General features: G+C 42.0%; 1 protein-coding gene across 1 annotated transcript; it reads left to right on the forward strand.

The window, feature by feature from the left end:
* Positions 1-1,638: 1,638 nt before the first annotated feature.
* ERICH5 (glutamate rich 5) lies at positions 1,639-26,331 on the forward strand. Its single transcript, XM_004275355.4, has 3 exons — positions 1,639-2,081; positions 18,146-19,051; positions 20,552-26,331. The coding sequence occupies exons 1-3, from the start codon at positions 2,024-2,026 to the stop codon at positions 20,686-20,688; spliced, it is 1,101 nt and encodes a 366-aa protein (XP_004275403.4). The 5' UTR covers positions 1,639-2,023; the 3' UTR covers positions 20,689-26,331.
* Positions 26,332-26,710: the final 379 nt, after the last annotated feature.

Raw genomic sequence — 26,710 nt, forward strand, 5'->3', positions numbered from 1 at the left:
TCCTAATCTGATAGCACTCTGGCTTTACAAGAAGAGGAAGATCTCCCCCCCTCCGCAACCCCCCACGTGAAGACACAGTGAGAAGGTTGCCATCCATAAGCTAGAAAGTAAGCTCTCACCAGAAACCACATCGGCCAGCACCTTGATCTTGGACTTCCTAGGCCCCAGAAGTATGAGAAATAAGCATCTATTGTTTAAGCCACCAAGTTTATGGTGTTTTGTTGTGGCTGCCCACACTGACTTCTACAGGGCCTTTTGATAACATTTATATGAGAAATATTTCCCAAATCTAGGCTTATTCTGAAAGGTCCATCCACATTGCTCCTTTAAACTTCCTGGCACAAATCCTGTATTCTCAGTTCTTGACTTGGAATCCAGCCAAATCATTAGCCACTTTCAAAGTACTTCTCTTTCCTTGGGGCACAGTAACCCCAGGTAGAAGGTAAGGAGAAGAATCACAGTACATATTTGTAATGTTATGAAGCGTACTTCCTCAAAGATACCCAGTCTCCTCTTCCTAACAAGGGATTTGTGAACCGACTGCTGGATGGCCAAGGCTTCATCAGGCTTGTGCTGCAGAAGGGAGAGGGAGGGGAAGATGGAGAGAGAGAATAGAGACAGCATCGGGAGGGGGAGAAGGGAAGATGGGAATGAAGGGAGGGAGGGAGGGAGAGACCTCTAAGTATATGGTAATGTCCATAGCTGTGTACCCCATGACCCATAGAGGGAAATATGACAAATTTTAGGCAATTTGAGCATCAAAATAAATAATGATGGTGTTATGAGCTGATCGTGTCCCCACCAAATTTGTATGTTGGAGCTCTAACTCCCTATACCTTATAATGTGGCTGTGTTTGAAGCTAGGGCCTTTATAGAGGTAATTAAGGTAAAATGATATCAATCCAATATGACTGGTGTCCTTATAAGAAAAGGAGATTAGGAGGCTTCCCTGGTGGTGCAGTGGTTGAGAGTCCGCCTGCCGATGCAGGGGACACGGGTTCGTGCCCCGGTCCGGGAAGATCCCACATGCCGCGGAGCGGCTGGGCCCGTGAGCCATGGACGCTGAGCCTGCGCATCTGGAGCCTGTGCTCCGTAACGGGAGAGGCCACAGCAGGGAGAGGCCCGCGCACCGCAAAAAAAAAAAAAAAAAAAAAAAAAAGAGTAGCCCCTGCTTGCCGCACCTAGAGAAAGCCCACACGCAGCAAAAAGTTATATCACCAATAATAGGGCAAACTGACATCATGTGCCCCTTTATATGAATCCACAGACAACTAACGTCTGCCCATTCCAGACAAAACTGCATCACCTGAAAACAATCATGAGGAAACATCAGACTCAAACAGAAACTTTCTACAAAATAAATGGCCTGTTCTCAAAACAAAGAAAAAACAAAACAAAACAAGAAACGAAAGACGAAGAAAGACTGATGAACTACTTCAGTTCGTTAAAGCAAACGAGAGGCACGACACCTAAATGCAAAGTGTGGTCCTGAGTTGGACAATTGACCACACCTGAAGAGAGAGTGGATTAAATAGTATGTTATCAACGTTAAACTTCCTTGTGGTAACAGTACTGAAGTTATGTAAGAAGGCTGTCATCACAAATCTAGTCACCAATCAATACCACTGACTACAATCGCCTCCTCCCCTCCCCAGAGATTTCGCGATGATTCAGATGAGCCCTCCCAGGCCTTCGCCCTCTTTCTCCCTGACATCATCCCTGTCGCTGCTGAAGCCCTTTTCCTCTCTGCCTTTCCCACCCTCTCCACCTTCTCCCTACCTGGCTCCTTCCTTGTCTCTGTCCTCTTCTGCGTCCTTGCTGTCCCCACCCTGGCTCCTTCCCCCAGCGAGCGGCTCGCTTTCCTTTCCAGGCTTGCGCTCTGCAGCCGCAGGAGCGGCCGCGCGAAGTCAGAGGAGCTGGTGCTGAGGCAGCGGTTCGCGCGGGATCCGGACTCGGGGACCCAAGCCCGCGCGGAGCTGGGATAGGGGGCCGCGCTCGCCCGCCGGGCGCCCTCCTGCCCGCGATGGGCTGCTCCAGCAGCGCCCTCAACAAGGCCGGCGACGGCATCAGGCCCCGCAGCGGTGAGCAGGGGACCCGGCCCCACCCCCGCCCGGGCCTCGGGCTTCTGGTCGTTTGCTCCCCGGGTGTCCGTCAGGTGCGTCTCGTGCCCAGGCGGCCCGGCAGGGGGCAGCTCCTCCCTGAGGATGCGAGTGGAACCCGGAGCGGCGCTGCTGTGCCCCAGGATACGGCGGTTCCCGCGCGCTCCGCCGCGCACGTTGCCCCCCGCGAGAGTCCAGGCGTGGGAAGGCCCTGCTGGGGGGTGTGAGCGCGGAGAGTTCACCTTAAATCCCTAACGCGGTCAGCCACAGCGTTCTCTACAACAGAGGCGGAATTTCCTCAATTGACGATAACTGCTGTTAATCTCTTAAACGTACGAGATTTCAGATTACTCCATCAAATAGGTTCCTGCACTTTTTTTTTTTTGCGGTACGCGGGCCTCTCACTGTTGTGGCCTCTCCCGTTGCGGAGCACAGGCTCTGGACGCACAGGCTCAGCGGCCGTGGCATCTCCCGGACCGGGGCACGAACCCGCGTCCCCTGCATCGGCAGGCGGACTCTCAACCACTGCGCCATTAGGGAAGCCCCGGTTCCTGCACTTTTAAAGAGGTCAGATACATTTTCCTCTATCCTTGACTTAAGTATTTCTTGACGAATATGCATGTGATTAAAAAAAGTGGTCTTCACTGAATCCTATATAGAAATTCAACATGTTATCTAAGTGTCTACTGTATAACAGCCAGGTGCTTGGCTAGATGCTGAAGGTATTCAATGTAAGTGACCCTACTCTTGGGGGTTGAGGTTGGAAGAGACAGACAACAAACAAGTTAAACAAATGATTGTAGGGAATGTTACTCTTGGGGAGGGACAGAAGTGTCCAACGGATGGAAGGGTTTTTTAATCCTCTCAGAAAAGAATGAGTAACCTTGTCTTTTTTTTTTTAGTAACCTTGTTTTAAAAAACATTTTATCGCCAGTATAAATAACATCCACATGAGTCACACCGTTTCATTTTTTATTCATGCTTTCATTGCTGTTCTAAGTTTTCGCAGATGTTGTTCTGAAAGAAGTGTTAAAACGAGTAACAACCAGTTGCATAGAAAATCAATTAAGACACTGCATAAATTGCTCAATGCACATCTCGAATCAATCAACAGGTGTATTTTGCTTCTGATCCTCAGACAGTACTCTCTTGTAATCGGATACTATTGTATGTTCATTAGCATTTCAACTCCATGGTCTTGGAGGCCCATAAATAATTCATTCCTGTTTCTGTAGCTCACAACTTCCTTAAATTCCGTATACAACCCTAAGCCTGTGTTTATGTGCTTTTAGATAAAAATAGTCCAAGGTTATTAAATGTCCCCTACATGCATTTACTCACTGTACCCCCAGTGCTTAACAATGCTTGGCACATGAGTGTTGAATGAATTACTTCATTTAATCCTTATAACAATGCTTTGACTAAGTATTATGATCATCCCCATTTTACAGAGAAGAGTAAATAATTTGTCCAAGGTTGCGGGGCTCCTTGAGAGTCAGAGCTGGGCTTTGAACTCAGGTACTGTGATTCTAGAACTTGACCTTTCATCTGTTCTTTTCCTCCTTAAACCGGTTTGTGATAACTAGATTTAAACCTGTTTTTGTCTCAAATCACTCTGGTTCCCCATTAGGTGTGTGGTCATCCACTATGCAAACAACAAAAGAAATATAGTAAAGTATAATAGAGTATTTATTATAATTTAATTAATTTAATTTAATAGTATAATAGAGTTTATTATAGAAATATTATAGTACATGCACATAATATATTCATATGATATAAATATAATAAATATTATCACAAGTAAAATATTTTATCCCTAAGTATGAGTCAGTAAAATATGAAGTTTATATTTGCTTCCAAGTTTAAACTAGGAATATTTGGAGGACATTTAGCCTTAGAGATATTTTCAGCAGCTACATAGATGTAGAGAAGTTTCCTGTGCCCTCCCATAGAGCTACAGATAATCTTCATATCATAAGAGATTCTTTTAAAATTCACAATATCAACCTTAGAACTCCATGAGTTAAAGCTAAAATACATCAACTAGCCTGTAGACTGGATTTCTGTTTGTACAGTTCTGCCTAACAATTTTCTGTAACTGGCTTAAGAACTGTTATACATAGTGCAGTATTAGCCTAGAAGCAAAAGCATCATAAAATAATGGCTTGGACTAGATTACCTCTAAGATCTCTTACAGCTCTAAAATCCTGTAACACTAAAATATGGAGGTATAATACTTATTTTCTGGGCTCCAACGAATCAGATAGTTACTACTGGTCAGGTAGCTGTTAGGCTGAATAGGAATAGTCCATACTATTGATTGCATGCAGACATTTGCTCTGACCCATCAGACACCGAATCCCACTGAGCTGCTTTCCATCACCTCCAAAAGATGACTCACTAGGGAAAGAGATGTGGGGGGGAGGGGACGAGGACAGAGGTAGAGACTGGCCTCTGGTGTAAATAATTATCCAGTGCTACTCAAAGTGCAGAACAGAGTCTGGTAAGTGGTAGTCACACATAGATTTTTACTGAATGCCCTGAAATGTGTGAGGAAAGAGGCTTTTCTTTTCCAAAGGACGACTAGACAGGTTGAATTTGGAATTTCTTGTGTTCATGGAAGCATGTTCTACATATTAGGACAATTTTTATTCCTTTCAGTGCCTTGAGGAGCTGATGAATCTGAACACAGAGATTCTGTTGACTTCATAGACATTAATGGACCCAAAGGTTTCCAGGTCTTTGGCATCTGAACCTTCCTCCCTGTGCTACCAGCCCCCTGCCTCTAGGTGTGATTACTGTTCCACTCTTTCCTAATATAAATGCCATCCGTTTCTGGCAGACTTCTTCCTGAGATTTTATAGCTTAAGCAACAATGTGGACAGAGTAAACAGATGGTAATTATTGACAAATTCTTTGCTAGGTTAATGTGTACATTTCCACTGACAGCTGTAATCATGTGTTTGTTCTTATCTGAACTCTCACTAGCTGCTTGGAGTCCACACTGCCTAGGTAATAGGAAGAGGGTTGAATTTCACAGTTATGTGAATTGATCTTTGTACTGTAGAAATACCTTCAGTCATCAACCAATATTTTCACACAGTGACATTTCAGTCCTAAGTAGACAAACACTTCTTTGTAATTGAAGAACAAACATCATTAGCATTAAAATGAGTTTTATAGGCTTTTCTGGCATACACATATTATATAAATGGGATCACTTTCATTCAAGTGCTAGAAGTCTCTGGACTGTCTTGTATGTCTTTGTGTCACCTCTAGAGCTTGGCACAGAGAATGCTCAGTAAGTCTTTGTGGTGGGCCTGATTATTACATACAGCTAATTATAATGGAATATAAGAACTATGTGCGTGGTTCAAAAAATTGAAAACATTTGAAAAACGCGTACAGTGAAAAGTATACCTCCCACCCTAGCCCCACCATCTGCTTAGTTCCAATCACAGCCATGGGTAAATACTTTTATTAGGTTTTCTTTTTTTTTTTTTGTATATTGTTCCAAAGTTTCTTTATATACTGCAAATATTATTTCCCTCTCCCATCTTTATTCATAAAATATAGTGTATTATACCCATTATTCTTCACCTTGTTCTTTCAGCTAAAAATATGGAGCTCTTTCTATAATCTCTCTATAATATAGAGTACTTCTCTCTCCTTTTTTACCCTCGTTTAAGAATCCGTTGTGTAATTTATTTACCCAGACCGCCAGCAAGGGGCATTTGATTTGTTTCCAGTCTTTTCCATTGCAAACAAGACTGCAGTGAATTCCTTTACACATACATCATTTTGAAAGTATGCAAGCATAACTGTAAGACCATTTCCCAGAGGTGGCATTACTAGGTCAAAGGGTATGCACATTTATAATTTTGAGAGCTAACTGCCTAAATGCTTTCCATAAGGGTTGTACCAAATTACACTCTCATCAACAACATAATACATCTTTTTCTAAAATTGAAGGCTTTTGACATTAGTGCAACCTCATCAAAACATGAACATGGAGCAGAAATCAGGAGACAAGGTAGGAGCACCCAGTTGGTTTCAGATACTTTAGCTCATAATCTCATGTAATCCCCATAAGAGCCTTAGTTTCACCAAGTACAGCTAGAAAACTGCAGCTTAGGGAGGATAGGTAACTTGCCCAAGGTCTCAGAGCTAGTAAGTGATGGACCTGGGGCTTAAGCCCAATGTGTGTGCCTCCAAACTCTTGTTCTTTTCACAAACTCCAGTTCCATCTGGGTCCTGTCCTGGTTCTGCTAGAACTCGTCATGTGGCTGTCCACGAAGGAGAAATGCAATCCATATCTCTTGAGGGGGTGGTTGGGTAAATGGATGGACTGATGGAGATGGGGATTCAGGGGGATGAGAGTACTACTGGAAAAAGCAGAGGGAGAGTAGGCATCAGGACCCATGGAATAACAAAGACTGGAAGGTAACATTGGCCGAGATGGACTTGAGAAGACAGGGTTGGGTTGTGAAGAGACTCTCCTAGTCATGCAGGAAAAGATCAACACAGCAAAACAAAGCTTTATTGTGTTCTATGAAATCATTCTTCTGTAAGATTGCCGCACATTCCAGCTCACATGTACACTTTCACTCTTTCCCTTTTGTGTTAATGTTTTACAACATCAAGTTTAAAATAAAAAACGAATACTTGTGAGGGTTCCTGAAAGGCTCACCAAAACTGATTAAAAAAGCCATCAAACTTGGCCAGGCTTCGAATCCCGGTGTATATAAGTGTAGGTAGTACAGGTAATGATTTTGTTTTTTTAAAGCGAAATATCAGAATATAGCTCTCCAAGTGAGTGTTAATGTCAGGGAAGTATCATGATGGCCTCAGAAGCTTCCTTACAGTCCCGGAGCTGTTGCTGTCGTTCACATTCCTTAAACCCTTCCTTGGGAATTGCCATCAGGTGCTAGAGATCATTCTTTTGTGTGTATTCAAGGGTGTCAGAGCTTCATCCCTTTAAGGATGAAGATTGCGGGGGGGGGAACCCCAAAAATCCAAACCATAAAGCCTCACATTGTTTTTTTTTTTTTCCCAACCCCCCCCCCTCCCCTCACATTGTTTTTAACAGCTAAAACGCCGTAGGCATTACGCTTTATGAAGGTGAGTGAAATAAGCCAGGTGGTGCTCGCGTGCTCAGAAACAAGGGTGGTCATTGGAGATGGAGAAAAGAAAGGGCAACCTGTGTCATGGGGTCAAGTTCAGCTGACACCATTTTCTTCTCTGTGGAAGGGCCCAAGGGGCTGTAGGGTCCCCAGGACTACTGGACTGGGCTCTGGTGACGTGGTGACTGTGTGGCCATAGCCCCACATCCAAGAGAGATGACCCTCTTTTCTCAGACGACACAATCAACAGTCTTTGGGCCTCTCCTCCAGCCTGGCTTTTCTAATAAGACAAAAGCCCCCGAGGCCTGATCACATGCTCTTTATTCCTACCAAACACTTCTCGACTTTCAAATCTGTATGGCTTTACCTGCTTTGAGATGAGCAGATTCATATTAGGCCCGTTTAGATAAGTGACAGGTCCAAATGAACATTAAGTAGGAGAGGCAAGATGTATAAAGATACAAGAAGCATCATGACATCTCTGCCCTATCTATATATTTTCCAGGTCACCGAAAGTCACATTTCATTTATATACAATTTACTCTATGGCCATGACAGTATAATTCAAAGTGGATATCAAAATAGCACCAATTAACATCGCGTAAGACAGATAAGTATAAAATGAACTTGACTTCATAGGCTAAAGATTGAAATGACTCTCGGTCAAGAGGCTGCTCAACAAGGCTTCTCTACGACCTGAGCCCCCAGCCTCGGCCTGCTCCTTTGTGGCTGTTCCAACTTCCTCTCCCCCAGGTCCCCCCATGCCAGGCCCCTGGGGGTCAGTGATAGACCTGCTTCCTCTTCACTAAAAGAAAGGCCCTTGCGATCTGCTTTCTTCCCCTACAGTCATAAGGATGTACCATCAAATCAAGTTTTTTTTCCCCTATCAATTAATTGTCTGCCCCTTTCACCAGGACGCTCATTCGGGGACAATACTTTTTCAAGCCTGTAATGTGTTTGTCTTTATACTCAGTGAAAAGGCCCTTTCTGCTTTCTCCAACAAGCAGCTTTTCTTTAAAACCCAGTCCTAAAGGGTCCCTGCAGGATGAGAACGTTCCACCCTTTGCAGACCGCCCTGCTTCATCTATCTTCTCAGCCTTGCCCAGCTAATGCTGCTCTAGTCTATTTTTGGTGACAGAAATACATTTGTCCCTGTGCTGTATGTATCAGAGCTTCCCAGCCTGTGAGCATGGGATCCAGTGTGCCAGCCTTCCTCCCAGCCTCTAGGGAGGCAGGGTCGGGATGGTCCGAGCCCTCTGGGTACAGCTTTCTCCATGTGCCCCGTGTGCTGCACAAATACCATATTCTATGTGTGCTGTGACATTAAAGAGATGGGAAGCCCTGGGCTAGGCCTTCCAGCTGCTCTATCGCTTTCACTAGTAGTTTCTCTTACTGAGAGAGAACATTTGCCTTCAGCCATCCCAGTGAGGACCTCTGTTGAAATGTCCTCCCCAAACCGCCCTCCCTGCTTCTTTCTCACTGACATTCGTAATGATAAGGAACTTTTTTCCCCTCCTTATTCTTTTCCATTTTTCTAAGACTGATAGGAACCACATGGTTTCCTTTGGCTAATTCCCTTTTCCTTTGTTTGCCCTGGAGTAGCCTCTACAGACTAGATGGTTTTTTGTTTTTCTTTATTTTTATTTTTGGTTGCATTGGGTCTTCGTTGCTGCGCTCAGCTTTCTCTAGTTGCGGTGTGCGGGGCCTACTCTTCGTTGTGGTGCGCGGGTTTCTCATTGCGGTGGCTTCTCTTGTTGCGGAGCACGGGCTCTAGGCGTGCCGGCTTCAGTAGTTGTGGCACATGGGCTCAGTAGTTGTGGCTCGCAGGCTCTAGAGCGCTGGCTCAGTAGTTGTGGTGCACGGGCTTAGTTGCTCTGCGACGTGTGGGATCTTCCCGGAGCAGGGCTCGAACCCATGTCCCCTGCATTAGCAGGCGGATTCTTAACCACTGCGCCACCAGGGAAGTCCTTTACGGACTAGATGGTTGTGAGAGGCTATAATCACCTGTACATCTTGAATTAGTGTGTGTGTGTTTGTGTGTGTGTGAGAGAGAGAGAAAGAGGTGGGGGGCACACGTGAAAGCGAGAATTTCAACATACTAAGAGACAGTATAGAGTTCCAATTTAAAATGTGGGTCTGGAGTTGACTGGGTCTAAATCATGGTTCAGGATCATTTATTAGTTGTGTGACTTTGAGCCACTCAACCTCTTTATGCCTTAGTGATCTGTAAAATAGGATTAACAGTAGTTCCTATTTCATAGAGTTGTTCTGAGGAATAAATGATTTAATACTATAGTGTACCTATAGTACACTAATGGAACTAAATGGAACCTAAATATTGCCTACACCAGGGATTGGCAAACTGGCCTGCTGGCCAAACCAGCCCACCACCTGTTTTTGTAAATAAAGTTTTATTGTAACACAGACATGCCCATTCACTTACACATCGTCTAAGGCTGCTTTCTCACTACAATGACAGATGACAGAGTTGAGTAGTTGCAATAATGACCCTATGCCTGGCAAAGCTGAAAATATTTACCATCTGTCAGTCCCTTGACAGAAAAAAATTTGCTGACCCCTGGCTTAGAATATTGTCTAGTAAGTCCTCAATAAAAATGATCAATTAATATCAATTTTAGTAAATCTCAATTTTTATTGCTTTTCCAAGATCAAGTTTTGTTTTTTCCCTCAAGATCAAGGTCTAGATCTGAATCTGTTGATTTTCTGAGCTTTTTTTCTTTTTAGTAAATGTGTTAAAGGAAAGTGACAAAAATACTGTCAGTAATAGCACAAGTGGTACAAAAATATTCAAAAATCACAACAGCGGTTATGTGAATGGCCCAAGTTTTATGAACATTTTTCTAAGGCTTCTAGAGCTTATTTTGCTAGGTTACTTGCTCCTGTACTTTTGCTACTATAATTTTTTAAAAAGAGACTTGATTTTAGAATTGTTTTAGATTTACAGAAAAATTATGAAGATAGTACAGAAAGTTCCCATATAGTCCACATCCACTTTCCCCTATTATTAACATCTTACATTAGTAGGGTACATTTGTCACAAGAAATTAACCAAGCTTGATATATTATTATGAACCAAAGTCCGTACTTTATTTATTTTTAAATTTACTTAATTTATTAATTTGTTTATTTTTTGGCTGCGTTGGGTCTTCCTTGCTGTGCGTGGGCTTTCTCTACTTGCGGTGAGCAGGCTTCTCATTGCAGTGGCTTCTCTTGTTGTGGCGCATGGGCTTAGTTGCTCCGCAGCATGTGGGATCTTCCCGGACCAGGGCTCGAACCTGTGTCCCTGCACTGGCAGGCGGATTCTTAACCACTGCGCCACCAGGAAAATCCCCCCTCACTTCCCTTAATGTGATCTGTACTAACCATGGCAGCAAAGTCATCTGAATTGCATGTGGATCCCTAACCTGAGAGAGCAGTAGCAGCGGTCAGCTGAAAGACCTGGGCTCACAATCGTACTTGGTCTGCCCGCTGCTTTTTCTGGGGGGCTCTCAGGGTACACTAACCACCCAGACTTGAGGTCCAAATGTCTGGTGTGACTCTGACTGCTCTGTTGCAAAATTTAAGTATTCCGTCCCAGCCACAGACTTGCTAACTGCTAATGGGAATATTCCCTTCTTGAGCACAGACACCTGCTCTTGGCCACAGGCACCTTTGTACTCTGCACCGTGATGGAGTGAGGCACAGACACAGTGGCTGAGCCGGGAGAACAGCCACCAATATGAGCACCGGTGGAGCCGCTTGCTCACAGCCCTTAGAGAGCGAGGTGCAGCGAGTATTAACCTTCATTTCAGATGAGAAATTAGAAGACCTCTTTGTCTTTTAGCCAAGGTGGAGGCTTAGCAAACCCAGCCAGTTCTGGGACATGAGGAAGCTTGAGAAAAATCTTGCTCCCCGGTATGGAGCTCACTTAGATCAGCTCTGGCCCTTGCTTCATTGCTGCAGCAATATACTCACCTCATCTCTTGTGTTGCCATGGCATGCTAGCATGAGGACAGAGACCATACCCAATGTCTAAAGATGGGCAGCACTGCCTGCGGAGAACACGGGACACCCACACCCATCAGTTCTGTGTGTTTGTCATCCACTTTAGTCTCTCCTAACTAATCCCATCATGCCTTTCCCCGATAAACCCAGAGTGCTGCCATAGATAAGCTAACTATCTGGGGATCTTATTAAATATACTGATTTTGGTTCAGTGGATCTGGGCGTGGGCCTGTGAGTCAACACTAAAACAAAACCCCAAAACCGCCCAGGTAATACTGATGGTGCAGGTTCTGGAACCACAATTTGCTTTAAAGCGCCTAAATCTTCCAAGTAGGATCACACTTCCTTTGGCTCACATCTGAGCTCTGCTACTCCGAACTGTGCACCCTTCCCGGATAAATGTTCCTAATCTTTCTGTGCCGTATTTCCTCAACTATATAATGGAGATAATAATGGACTTACCTTGTGGAGTTGTTGGGAAGATTGAATGAGATAATCCCTGTAAAGCTCTAGGCACAGTGCCTCAATAAATGTTAGCCACTCTTGTTCCTAGTGAAGCATCATGGGCGAGGCCTGTTTAGGTTGGTGAAGTGTCACGATTTATACATATCAGAGACATAATCTTCACTTTCTCTCTCTTTTTCCTTGTTCACTGACGAGTCTTTGATTTTGTAGACTGGATTTCTGCTCAAATGTTGGATTCCCATGTGCCAATAATGACCATCAATCAATGAAACTTGCCTTTTTTAGTACAAATGCTGTGGATAATTTTTAAAATGTTTTATGCAATCACTGTAAAATATCTTTTTTGAAATAAGAGTTTATCTGATGGGAGTCTAGAAGAAACCAAAGAAAATGAAACTAGAAAATCATATCTGAAGTTATGTTTGATGACTGGCTCTGTAGCTCTTCAATGTCAGCCTCTCCCCTAGGCAGAAGCCCCCCATCTCCATGTGTACTTACCAAGTATTCCAGAAGTATCTTTCCAACTACATGTTCTTGTTACTCTGTAGTTAAATTTCAAAATTAGATTTACCTTCAAACTTTATTGCATTTACCTTGTGATATCAAAACTAATTTTAGGGACTTCCCTCGTGGCGCAGTGGTTGGGAATCCGCCTGCCAATGCAGGGGACACGGGTTTGATCCTTGGTCCGGGAAGATCCCACATGCCGCAGAGCAGCTAAGCCCGTGTGGCACAACTACTGAGCCTGAGCTCTAGAGCCTACGAGTCACAACTACTGAGCTTGCGTGCCACAGTTACTGACTCCTCTGCGCGCCTAGAGCCCGTGCTCCACAACAAGAGAAGCCACCGCAATGAGAAGCCCGTGCGCCGCAGCAAAGAGTAACCCATTACCTAGAAATGGTGGCAGCAAGGGAAAATACCAGGATGCCCTTTCTCATTGATTCTCCAGAAAACTCAGCAGACAATCCAGTGAGGTCTTTGGGATGGCTGATGTGCCCTAGCCATGGATTAGGAAATATTGACCTCAAGTTTTTCTCCTTGCTGGGTAGAAACTTTTCATTTTTGATTAGGGTAATGAACTGAGTAGAAAAGCTTCCACCATAATGTGAATTTCAGGTATGTTAGTTCTGGTTCTAATCCCTTCTGTAATGTTGCCTAGTATTTAATTTCTTTGTGTGCCTATCACAATGGTGCTTGCAACAAGGGTTCTGTTAGTTCAGCTGTCACAACAAATTTGTGCAGGGATCAATTTACAACAGAATCAAGAGAGATAATGAGCACCGAAGGATTAGGCCCAGAGCAGTGTATGATTTGATAAAATGTAGGGTTCAGAAAACAGTCACATCCTTAAACAACTTCGGGTGTGGAAACAATGCATCTGTCCACAATATTTATTACATAAAAATACAGATTAGGCATAAAATGTCTCCTGTTTTTGAACAAAAGATCTCACTGCTTTTCAAGTTAGAGTGCTAGAAGAAATGGTGTAGAACCTTCTTCCACCTCAAGGAGTTATCCTGGGGATTCACAAAACCACATGGACAGAGCGTGGAGACCCTTGGGTAAGAGGTCGTGCGTAGGTACCAAGCTGTGCTTAATAAGGGAAGTAGCTATTATTTGAAAATCCTTGCAGACAGTAAAGTCTAGGATGGCGAGGACCAGATCTTCCTTGTTAACTGCTGTAACCCTTGTGCTTAGCCCAGAGCAGGCATATAGTAGGCACTTGATCAATACTTGATGAATAAACGAAATTAAAGCCAACAAACAGAATGAAACATATTTGTTTATATAAAAGCTAACAGTGGCCTTTTTTAATGCCAGTCAAATCCGGTCAAATCATGGCTGACATGAATACTACTTCACTCTCTATCAACAATCATGATTTAAAACTTACCATTAGTAACAACAGAATTTTATAGGTCAACAGTGACAACTCTACAGTGTTTAGGGGACTGTTTATCCAAGCTCTTTAATGTTGCAGTTCATTCTTTCTGTTGCTAAATTAGCTATAATTTATTGACTACTACTGGGCTACTGCTAACCCACAGAGGACCTTTATGAAATCAGAAAAAGCTGCCCTTCCCACCCCTGATGCATGCAACCTTGCTGGTGCACACAGGCTGGAGTTCATCTCTCCCTCGCCCCTTCAGCGGGACACACCCCACGCATTGAGAAACCTGCAGAGCCGTTGGCTGCGTCCCTGTTTACTGAGTACCTTCTCATGTCACATACCATGTTGAGTAATCACACACATATCACCTCAGAATTATCAATGATCCTAACAAGCCTGAAAGGCAAAGATAATATCCCCACTTGATAGATAAGGAAACCGAGGTCCAGAGAGTTTCGTAACTTGTCCGTGTTGCACAGTTAAGTAAATGATGGGATGAGGGGTCACACTGAACATCAGAACAGTCTGGAATGTCCTGCTCCAGCTGAAGAGGAAGGAGCCCAGATGGATCCCCAAATTGTACTTCCCTCAGCAGCTGGGGATAAAAACATTCCGAAGCATAAGAAAGGAAGTTTTGTGGTCACTGTAGTCTTTAGTATTGTGTCCTCTGAGAGAGGGTTTGAAACAACCATTTGTTTTCCAACCCTTTTCATGTATTGACTCTGATCTTTCTTTTTTTCTGAATAGGCTCAGAGAAAGATACCAGTATTAGGATGAATGGAATTACCTTCCCTTTCTGTGTGTCCACCACGGTCTCTTCCTTGCTAGGGCTGGCAGGTGAAGTGTAACACTTTCCATGGCTAGCTTGCTTGGCGTTCAGGGGGTGCCAGTCGCTGTGCTGGTGTTTTCCAGGTATTGACTCGTGTAATCCTCACAACAGCTCGACCGCTCCTCTTCCCACTCTACAGGTGATGAAACTGAGGCACAAAGAGGCTTAACAAGGCTAGTAAGTGGAAGAATGAGGATTCCAACCTAGTACATTGGAGGTGTCATTTTCAAGATCATAAGATCTCTGTCCTCCCTTTTAGAGCAGATTACTCTCTTCTATCACATAGGAAAAAGAACTACTGAGTGATTAGTGAGGAGTTATTAACTCCAAAATACATTTATTTCAAAATTCAGAGTGCAGTTAATCAACATGAATTACACAATGAGTGTGTCACTACACTTCTCGCATTTTCTCTAATTTTTGGTGATCATTTTAAAGATGTTTTAGCTTTTGGGGCTACCTCAGAAAAATGTTAGAGACAGTGACTTCTTCTGTAATATTTCCCAGCTTGGTTGACTATTTTCAGGTTACAGTATAAGAATATTACATGTTGAGGACATTTCTCTACTTCACGTATGCCAGTAAGATTAGAAAAAGTATATAAGAATGAAAATCGATACTGTGATCATGGGCATCAACGTTCTAGTTATGGCAAAAATTGATAGATCCTTTGGAAACGTAAGACACCATTTGTGTATAAATAAATTTTCACAAAGCTTTTGGTTTTAGGGGAAAAATACTTGACTTAGCCTGATAGCATAATATATTTTTCAAAATATAAAATTGAGTGGCTATGATTTGGGTGTGTCAACACATTTTTTCCTTCAAGCTTTCTGCTCTAGAAGAATGATGACGATAGAATGCACCCACAGCTGGCACAGCTGGATGAAAATCATTCGTCTCATTTAACTGACAGTACTGATCACTGTAATAACTATTTTACCAGAAAATATAATTTGGCAGACATCTGTGATTAGCATAATAATACATTTCCTTGTCAATTCCCTAACGCAGCCATCGCCTAAACATCCTTTGTGTGGTATCTAAATGAATTATCTTGTCATAATGAATTTCTTTATAGACTTGAGAAATTGCTTCTGTTACGTTGCCTTCTGTGCTATTAATTTGAAGGCTTCGTGCATAATGAGGCTGGAGGGGGAGGCGAAGGCTAGCCCTCCTCCCAGCTCTGGACCCCAGGCCCACAGCCTGTGTCCTGTGTCTCACAAAATCCTCTCTGAACTCTGCTTCTCCAGCTTCGGGCTCTAATTCCTTTCCACTGGGGGATTCAAACACAGTCGCAGAGGTAGGGTGGGAGACTATTTGATGTGAATAAATGTATTAAAAAGAGAAACAATTGGCAGTGAAATGAAGTAACGAGAATACATAAACTAAGGACGTGAAGATCCATGACAGTTACTAACTCGGGAAAAACAAACTAAAACTTATTTACACAAGTAATAGTTTACTACATGGCTCAGTTCTTCGTAGCAGACATATTCATTATGTGTACATATAACTGAATATCGATATAACCCAAATTACAACATGATTACTATTGTATTTTATTTTTATTATTTATTTATTTATTTATTTATTTTGCGGTACGCGGGCCTCTCACTGCTGTGGCCTCTCCCATTGCGGAGCACAGGCTCCGGACACGCAGGCTCAGCGGCCATGGCTCATGGGCCCAGCCGCTCCGGGGCATGTGGGATCTTCCCGGACCGGGGCACGAACCCGTGTCCGCTGCATCGGCAGGCGGACTCTCAACCACTGCGCCACAAGGGAAGCCCTGTATTTTATTTTTTAAAAGATATTTATTTATTCATGTATTTGGCTGCATCGGGTCTTAGTTGCGGCATGTGGGATCTTTGTTGCGGCATGCGGGATATTCCATTGCAGCGTGCAGGCTCCAGAGTGTACAGGCTAAGTTGCCCCACGGCACGTGGGATCTTAGTCCCCCGAGCAGGGATCGAACCCGCGTCCCCTGCATTGGAAGGCGGATTTTTAACCACTGGAACACCTGGGAAGTCTCATGATTACTATCTTAAATCATTACTAATATGCAATTACTGAATTGAAAGAAAATGTGAATGTGTAATGGGAGAGGGTGAAGGATGATGGAGATGCGGAAAAAAAGAGCTAAGTCTTTATTTTCCATAGTGGGAGTTAGTTGAAATGCCCAAACTAAAAAATAATGAAGTAGCAATTCACTTAGAGATACAGGAAAAAAAAGTATCCCTCCCAGACAGCTAAATTTGACCCTAGAGAAGGGGAAAAGAGAGAGCAGACCTGAGTCTTAGTTGTATATCTTAACTTACATTAAATAAGCAGGTAACTCTTTAAATGATATGCATATATAGCTGGGGTCAGGGGTAACTTAGGGAAAAAAAGAACAAGAAAAGATGAAAAATTATCTTTGGGGAAAAAAAGGTAGAAGAGGAAATATATCACCTAGAGGCCCATTTTAACATGCTGGTTTATTTTCTTCCAGTATCTCCCCCTCTGTTTGCTTTTCCTGTCTTTCTCCTTTCCAATGATCAACATTGCTATAATCATACTGTATATAAAATTGATAGCTAACTTATTGAGCACATAGTTGCACAGCAGACCTTGTGCTAATATACACTTTATATCGATTATTTTATTTGATTAACCCAACTGGGAGTGCTGATTTTTTAACTTATTATATAATAATTATTTTATTATTTTAGCATATGGTCTTCATAATCATCTTTTTCGTGGTACAATAATATTCCACCCAATGGATTATTGATCTTTCCCCCAAATTATTAGACTTTTAAGTTGTTTTCCAGATTTTGCTGTTATAAAGAATACTGGGATGATATACTTTCCCCCAGAGCATTTCCCTGAAGTTTCTGCTTTTAGGGTAAATTTCCAGAAGTAGGATCACTGGGTCAAAGAGTATAAACATGTTGCCACGTTGCTTTCTTAAATTGTCCAGAGGGCACTTATGCATTCATTGTTTAATGTGATATGATACCTCTTGCAACTCTGACGTAGGTAGGAGAGACAGATTCACTGCCGTTTTACAGATATGATTATTGGGAGCTAAGTTCCCAAGGTCACACAGTTGGGGGAAGAGCCAGAATTAAAATGCATGTTTCCCAACTCTCTCTTGATTTCTCTTCTAACCAGGACCCGCAAATGAAATGAAACTCAGGCTGGACTGTGCCTGCCACTTTCTCTCGCAGACATCTTAGTTTTGACCTAGTGGGGCTTCTCTGTCATGGGACCCTTTCCTTTCACTGAGGGCCATTCTGCTTTAGGGGGAAGGTAAGACCTCTCTAGCAGCCCAAGGACCACTTCTTGGGCTATAAAATCTTCTACCAAGCCTAAGGAGGAGAAAGGGTGGGGCAGAGGAAAGAGCATGAGGAAACAAACAGTACTAAATTAGAATATGGGACTGGAGTCATGAGAAGGTGCACAAGGAACAAACAGGAAAAAAACCTGTGATTTTGGGGGATCTTCATGCTTAAGACTAGGTATTTGAGCTGAAAACACTAAAGAGATTTTGACTTAGGGCATGTTAGGGTCATGGTATGGCCTCTCTGTACTCAACTGTACTGTACCCAGGACTGTCTTGAACTGTTAAATCTACTACTTGATAGCAATACACTTTCTCAGGATAGAAACTAAACAATAATTTGTATTTTTTTCTTTTCAAATGAATGATAAAAAGTAACTTCAAATATGTATTTTTCAACCACAGAAGAAAGCGAGTCCTGCTTTGTCCAACCAAAACCACGTACACCAGGAAGAGAATCTACTTTATATGGCAAGGTACAAAACGAAAGCCTTCCTCGACTAGAAAAGCTCAAGATTTCAGCTGTGTCTACAGCTAATGGTGTTAAATCCCTCCATGAACAGCCCCTGGCAAAGGAGGCTGCAGACCCACCAGGATCCACAGAGGAAACTCAGCCTCTTAAGGGACTGAAGGAGTCTGGGTCACCTCAGCCAGGTGGCAAAGATGATACTCCAGAGGCAGGAGAAAAGAAGAAGGACGTGGAAGCAGTGACAGAGGCTCAGCCTTCTAAAGGAAACGCTGAGACCGAAGCTTTAGGAGCAGAAGCTAAGAGTCAACCTCTGAGGACAGCGGGAGAGAGGGACTCTCCTGGAGCAGTGGAAGGTACTGAGAATCCACAAGCTGCCGGAGAGATGACACCCCTAGGAACAGCTGAGAAAATTCCACCTCTGGAAGCAGCTAGAGAGCTACAATCTCAAGAAGCTATGGGGACGGATGAACAGTCCCAACTCCCAGAAACAGTTCCCAAGGAGACGGAATCTCCAGAAATATTGGAAGGAAGTCAGCTTGTGGAAACAGCTGAAAAGCAGCAACTTCAAGAAACACTGGGAGAAGATGACCAGTCCCAACTTCTAGAGATGATTCCCAGAGAGAATGGAACACCAGAAGTATCAGACAGAAGCCAGCTTATGGAAACAGCTGTCAAGGATGATTCGCTCCATAAAACTCCTGAAGGTCCAGGAAACATGGAGCAGATCCAACCTGAAAGAATAGTTGGAAACATGGAACATCCAGCAGAAATTCTAGAGACAGGGGCAAATGTGGAAACGGTCAGGAATATTCATGCTAACGAAGAGGACCAACACGTTGAAGGTAAAAGTCATGCTGTCACAGATTCAGGTTGTTTAGGTGTGCTCCATAAAAGATCATCTCTGGGGGACAGGGGTGGCTGACACAGCCCCTCTAGTCTCTGTTTCAGTGGTTGAAGTTCATTTGACCCAAACCAAAAAGGATTCCATACTTGAAAAACAGGCATTTGACTTTCTGGCACAAATTTTCTAAAGCATAGTCTGTGTCCAGATTTGTAACCTAGAGCTTCATTGTTGAATAAAATGGAATATTGAAGGAATGTTAAATTTCTGAATTTTTCCGAGTTCACTCTTCATCAGGCCCCATGTATGGCATGAGGATACAAATTAAAGATGGTCAGTGGAGGAACTGACTTTTTAATGAAAGAACACACAAATAATGCCTCTTAGAGTGTCACTTTCATCTTTGCACTCTTATCCTTAGAAAATTACTGTCAGCTTGCTCCTGTCCTCCTATAGTCTTTTTATCTTTATTAGAAGACTAGAGAAATGTACTACGTCTTAGCAAATGGTGTTTTTTTTAATGTACTTTACCAGTATAAAGCAAATGGTATCTATACTGTTCTTTATTGGAGTTATAATAAAAAAAAATCTTCTAGGGCAGGTTTTACGTTTTAGTAAATTTTGGCTTCACCCTCCAGTATAATTAAGTGAAACATTCATCTGTTTTTTAATTCTCTCATTAGTTAATGCAGCAGTTTTTGAGTGTCTAATCATCTGCTAGCTGCAGGAATAATGGGTTAGTCCCTGTTCTCAAGGGGCTCACAGTCTAGCAGGGAGAAGGCAGAATTTAAACAAAATACTACAGTCTACTGAGGTAAGTGCTTTAGTGAAGGTATATAAAAGTGCTCTGGGAATAACAAGGGAGAAGCTAGTAAAGGTATATATTTGTTAGATCAGGGTTGGCAAACTCAAGTCTTTAGGGCCTAGGATAATGACAGTCGGTGAAGTGAGGGGCACATGTAATGCTGTGGGAAGCCCTGGGCACCTTGGTTAACAGGAGCACCATCCTATCAAAAGAGGCAGCTGCTTCTGGGCTCCACTCAAAGCACGGGGACCAGTGTTGCCTAAAGTGACTTCTTAGGGAAAAATTTGTATGTGCAATGGCCAGGCTTTTAAATGTTTAAACTCTTTAAAAGTTCAATGATTGTTTTCTTTAAACACCAGAATGACCAAACAAGACGCTTTCTGGGCACCCATAGAACACATTTTGAATTAAATATAAATGGAATTTTCTATTTGTAATATGTTCTACTGTCTTTCTTGGGTAATTCTGCATCCTGATTTTATATAAGAAAATGCGAAGACTCGGAAATGGTAAGTGACGTGGGCCACTCCGAGGATCTAAGAGACCCAGGGCAATTGCCTTTCTTGACACCACCAGAGAAACTTACTGTCTAGACCTAAAGAGCAAGAGCTGCCCGCCTTGGAAACCAGCTGCGGGGCACTTTGTTGCTAATGCTAAACAAGTATCTCTTAATATCACCTTTGATTACTTTTCCAGGTGAAACAGGAGAAAAGGTTGAAACAGACGTGGAGAATGAGAAAGTAAGTGAAGGGGCTGAAACAAAAGAAGAAGAAACGGGAGAAGCTGTGGGTCTTTCAGCAGCCCCGTATATAGGTATGGTGATGGAAGGGTGAATGGACACAGCGTATTATAACAGAGAAGACAGAAAGCGGCAGTGAAGTTTGTGGTTACAGATCTTATCTTTCAACATCTACGTGTTTTATACAAGGAGTGTGGTTATCATGTTCTTGATTACATTGTTCCATAAAACTGCTAAGCTGTGAACAGTTTTTCTAGCTACTTACAATTCAAAACTACAAAAAAAAAAAAAAAAGAAGAAGAAAACTACAATAGCTAGAGCCAATACCAACTAGGGTATATGTTCGTTTAAGAGTGTGAGGGTGTTTTCTCCACTGTGGCAATGGGTCCATTCAGTGTAGAAAATGAGACCCCAAAAGAAAGTATAAACCTTTAAGTATAGGTGGCCGGAGAAAGGAGTTAGCAGATTTTAGGGAGCTCATGATAATAAAGTCATACAGTTGGAATTAGGATGGAGTAAGAATGATCAACAATAACCGGGCAAACTATACGTAGTATTTCTTTCCTATCACAGAATTTAGAGCTGGTGGGAACCTGGGAAAGTATGTCATCTAATTACCTTCTCACCTTAAGTCTATCTACTACCATACATGCTTATTGATCGTGGTGTATTAAATATGGTAACAAAATTCTTCGTAAAGGAATGCAGACTCTGGTGCTGTTATAAGATTAGGCATTTTCACAGTGAAAGGTTATACATGTTTTATGTGCCATTTTGAATCGTCTAGTGATTTTATACTTAGGTGAGGTGTTTCAATTGGTGTTATCCTTTTGACTGACATTAAAGGTATTTTAAATTAACTGACTTTTAAATATATTTCAGAGGCAACAAACAGCAAGAATTAAAACCTAGATTTGTTGCCTGTGTGGAGTCTATTCCTTGGGCCCTATTTTTTTTTTTAAGATTACTGATTTAATATTAGGCTTTAGATGTGGAAAAGAGCTGAAAAATCAGGATTTAAAAACCATTTATACTATCTCCTTTGTGTTAAAATGACACACCACAGAAAGTCCCTTTTCAAGTATCCCTCCAAAGTTGCCAAGGGATCTTGGTAAACGATGATATGTGAATAATAATAATGATAGCAATCTTGCCCACCAATGAGTGCCTTGTGTTTATGAATATCAGGATAGAGTTATATTCTGGAAACATTTTATATCTTTATCTTATTTGTACATATGTAGTTTAAAGATAACTGCTCAGATGAATTAACTAGACTATTTTTACTTTAGCTTCTATATTAAACTGACTCTTAAGATGATGTAATTAATTTTAAGAATATAGGATAGAGGGAAGAATTATCATCCTTACTCTGATTTTAATGTTAGTGTATGTTTCTGACTTTAAAGAGTTGAGGTAGCCAACAAGAGGAGTTACTTGAGTAGGTGACTTCATCCTTCCTGCAAAGTAAAGAAGCTGGGTTGTGATTTGATTGAGAACAAGGATTGTTTTATGTGTCTTTGAATTCATGCATTTAGCTCTTTTAATGGGACATGATAGGTGCTTGATAAGTATTTGTCGAATCAATAAATGAATAATAAATACCAAGTGTTCCCATTTACACTTAATTCATTAAAAAAGAATATAGGGCTTCCCTGGTGGCGCAGTGGTTGAGAGTCCGCCTGCCGATGCAGGGGACACGGGTTCGTGCCCCGTTCCGGGAAGATCCCACATGCCGCGGAGCGGCTGGGCTCGTGAGCCATGGCCGCTGAGCCTGCGCGTCCGGAGCCTGTGCTCCGCAATGGGGGAGGCCACAACAGTGAGAGGCCCGCGTACCGCAAAAAAAAAAAAAAAAAAAAGGGTGATGTATAAGCCAGGCTATGTGGATATGCTAAAACAGAAGTGTATGCTTACACATCCACATTTTAAAACACAAATGACGGGCTTCCCTGGTGGCATAGTTGTTAAGAATCTGCCTTCCCATGCAGGGGACATGGGTTCGAGCCCTGGTCTAGGAAGATCCCACATGCCGCAGAGCAGCTAAGCCCATGCACCACAACTACTGAAGCCCGCGTGCCACAACTGCTGAAGCCCACACGCCTGGAGCCCATGCTCCGCAACAAGAGAAGCCACCACAATGAGAAGCCTGCACACTGCAACGACGAGTAACCCCTGCTGGCCACAACTAGAGAAAACTCCCACTCAGCAACAAGACCCAACGTAGCCATAAATAAATTAATTAATTAAGAAAAAAACCCACGAATCACTATTTTGTCCTTACATTGTGAAAAAGTACATGTAAAACCACGAATCCATCCTTTCCACTGCTAGAAGTTTTTTCTTTTGCCTAAAACTGGTATATAGACTTTGCATATCAAAGTGCATTCTAAGTCCCCAGACTCTGAGAGGAGTTTATCAATTTTGCTTCCAGATTCAAAATGCACAAGTTGGATAAGGCTTGAGCTATTTATAATGAATTAATAGAAAAAACTACCATCAGGGCTGGATTTTCCACTGGATTTTCTAATTCCAGTGGCCATACAACCACTTTGTAACCCAGTTTTGTGATCTATTAAGATGATTGCAGAATTCTCTGTATCTAGCTGGGAAGGAAATGGTGAACGAACGATTCACCAGCTGGTATCCCCATTAGGGCGTGAACGTTGGCGTTTACTGATAGAGGGTGCCAGTTGCAAATCTGGGAAATTCCCAACCCAGACTCCAAAACTCTTGGCCAGATGTGCTCTGTACCATCAATTGATACCAAGCAGGGCCCTGTGGGGCTCCTGGGTACAAAGCCTTTCTGTGTCCCCCATTTCTTTGATTACAGGAAACAGCCTTCATTCAGCCTCCATGACCTTCCCTGAGTTCCAATAGGCAGATTCAAGCAGTTGTTAATTAGGGAAGGAAGGGGATGCCAGACCTGGGAGAAACAAACAGTCAAGAGCAGCCTTGGGGCAAGGCTCTGTTTCCCCATCAACGGATGCACACAACAATATCTTTGAGCTATTTTGCAGATACCGAAACCCCCTCCAGGTGGGAGAAGTTAACGATTAAGGACGGTATGCTGCCCACAAGCATGTAGACCCCAGACCAGTTGGACCTGAAGGTTGATGATGCCGACTCTTACCTCACCACCAACCCATCAGAACAATGTCCATGAGCTGATCACACTGTCTTTGAACAATTACTATAAAACTTCTCACTATCTTCTCCAAGTGAGGACACACAGTATTTTGAGGCAGGAGCCTGCTGTGTCCCCCTTTGCCTGGCAAAGTAATAAAGCTATCCTTTTCTACTTCACCCAAAACTCTGCCTCCAAGATTTGATTCGGCACCGGTGTACAGAGAAGCTGAGCTTTCTGCATCACTCCTGGGGGACCCACAGGATAGGAGTATGTGGCCAACATGTGACCTCATTGCTTTTTCCATTTCAGCTTTGCAGTAAGAGTCCTAGCATAGCTAATAGCCTTTGAGCAGTCAAAACACCCAAGTCATTATTTAAAAAAAAATTTTTTTGGCCATGCGGCATGGCTTGTGGGATCTCAGTTCCCTGACTAGGGATAGAACCCCGGCCCTCAGCAGTGAAAGCACAGAGGCCTAACCACTGGACCACCAGAGAACTCCCCATCATCATTCTTAACAAATGCTTTATTCCACACTTGGCCTTGAGTTAAAAATGGCTTTTAAAGGAAAATGTTTCTTTTCCACATTGAAGTAATCAAAGAGTGTTGGGTGGTCATAGTCAAATAATCTGTGCTCTTTTGGTAAATACAATAGCTTCTTATAGCATCTAACATTACAAGCATCTCATTTTTATAAAGCTAATCTGGTGACCCAATTCTGAATTGTTTCACAAAAGTCAGCAATGTGAACATCATAAAGCCATTCATGTAGCCTAGTGCATCTGTTGGGTGAAAGGAGAATGATCCTCTAATAACAAGGCATGGCTGTGTCTGAAAAGTTGAAAGCATTTGCTCACAAGGTATCATTTAATCTAAAACTTTGTCAGCTCCTCTTGTCCCCAGAGCGTATAAAGTTAACAAGTGAGATTCGTTGTAATCTCAAGGTTTTAATTGCAGAATCAGAGAACTGTTGACAGGTGTGGAATTTCTCTTTTCAGTTCTTGTTACTTTCAGCAAAAGTTAAGGAATTCCGTGTCAGTGTTAACCCATATGGAGTCAAACTGGAGACCTTCAGCTTTACTTCAGAAATACCACTCAGCAAATGTGTTGGGCAATAGTTGAGATACTGCAAGCTAACAACCATATCGTTACTTCTGCGCCTAATGAAAGAAGTCTCCAGACGTCAGCCAGGCTTTAACAACTTTTGAAGGTCGAAGAGGGGCCAGTCTGTATTATGTTAATCTAAATTACCCTTTCTGTTTAATAATGTGCAACTGACATGAATAAACATATAACTCTATCCACTACTGGGACAGAGATCTGCAAGCCTCACCAGTTTCCAGAAAAAGAGTTCTGAGAAACCAGATAGGGACAATAATTTTGGTTTGAAATCTGCCTCATTTTTTTTTTTCCTTGTAAAATATAGGTAGTTCTCAAACTTTTCTTAACAAAATAAAAGTAACTGTAGCAAAACATAATTCATGCTATCATATAAATTTATGAAAAAAGTAATGCATAGTATACTGAATCAATTTATGTGACCCTGATTCCAAACACTTAAAAAAAAATATTCAGTGATAAAGAGAAGAGGCTCTCCACAGCAGCTGTATTGTTGTAGAGGGACTTTGGGCTGGGAGGGAGTTTCAGCCCCAGCACCTCACTAGGAAGACACCAGGCCCAAAGGTGAACTCATAGCAGTCCACTGTGAAAACAAATGAAAAGTTTATTTCAGCTAGTGGTTATTTAGTGGATCAGTATGGATTTGCTTCAAGTTTTCTGGATATCAGAGCTTTGTTAAAAAGTGTTGTTGTTGTTGTTGTTTTTTGGTAAAAACACTGCTTCTAAGTACTTGTATATGACACAGTGATTATTTAGGTAATAATTGCAAGGAAGAACTCCTTTACTATTAAAATAATAATTTTTTCTTAGTAAAAAATGAATACATGTTCATGGTAGAAACTTCAGAAAATATAAACTTTAAAAAGAGGAAATCTAACATTACACATAATACAATCAGGGATTATTATTTTTTTAGTGTTGCAATAGCAAGTTAGCCAAAGCACAACTATTAATAGAACTTTATGTCTGTTGAACCGCTGAGCATAGCACTTCTGGATTTTCCTCACTGGAATCTATTGGAGATAGCAGGTTACAGAGAATGTTCCAATAATCCTTGCTATATTAGTAAATATTGATTAGTGTTACAGAGAGAGCAACTATGCCCAAGTATATTAGCACTTAGCTGACCACAGTTTATGATAACTAATTTTTTGATATCTTAGGAAAAAACACTGAAACTAAAAATTTTATTTGAAATTATTGTTAAAGCTTTCTAACTGTTGATCAAATGTCAGTGAAAAGATTGTAAGCTCTTTAGAGAGCAGGAAAAGTGCCCTACAGGGCCTAGTACAAATTTTGCGCTCTAAATGCTTGTTGATGATACATGCTCTTTATTCTTATATAATCATGATAATTTCCTCAGAACTGAATATAATTGGCTATAGGGAAAATATGGCCAACATTTTTATAAAATTATTTTGTACTGCTGGTTCAATATTTACAATTTTGATTGAATGTTATTAGAAATAAAGTGTTTGAAAGCTTTTCTCTGTATTTATGTGAATTTTTGTTATAGAAACATATTACTTTTGACTCATTGTGTCCTTCAGAAAGAAAAGCATTTTTTAAATTACCCACTCCCACAAAGGTAAGGAGTATGACAACAGCAGGGAAATATGGATGACTCTTTAGACATTTTATGATCACTTATTTAATGATAACACACTTCAAAGAGATTGCTATTTCTTTATGTTTAAAAGGTTAACGTGCAATGTGTTCCTCTTCACGTTTAACAAAATCATGATTCTCCTTGTGGCAAGAAGACTCAAAATCCCAACCCAGTCGCTAACAAACCAGCTTGGATATCAGCACTTTATTTCCAGCTTTCTCATGGTAGGGTTAGAATTTGAAGTCATGACCTATCTGTAACTAT

Source organism: Orcinus orca, chromosome 17 (genome assembly GCF_937001465.1).
Source record: "Orcinus orca chromosome 17, mOrcOrc1.1, whole genome shotgun sequence".
NCBI classification, from domain to species: Eukaryota; Metazoa; Chordata; class Mammalia; order Artiodactyla; family Delphinidae; genus Orcinus; species Orcinus orca.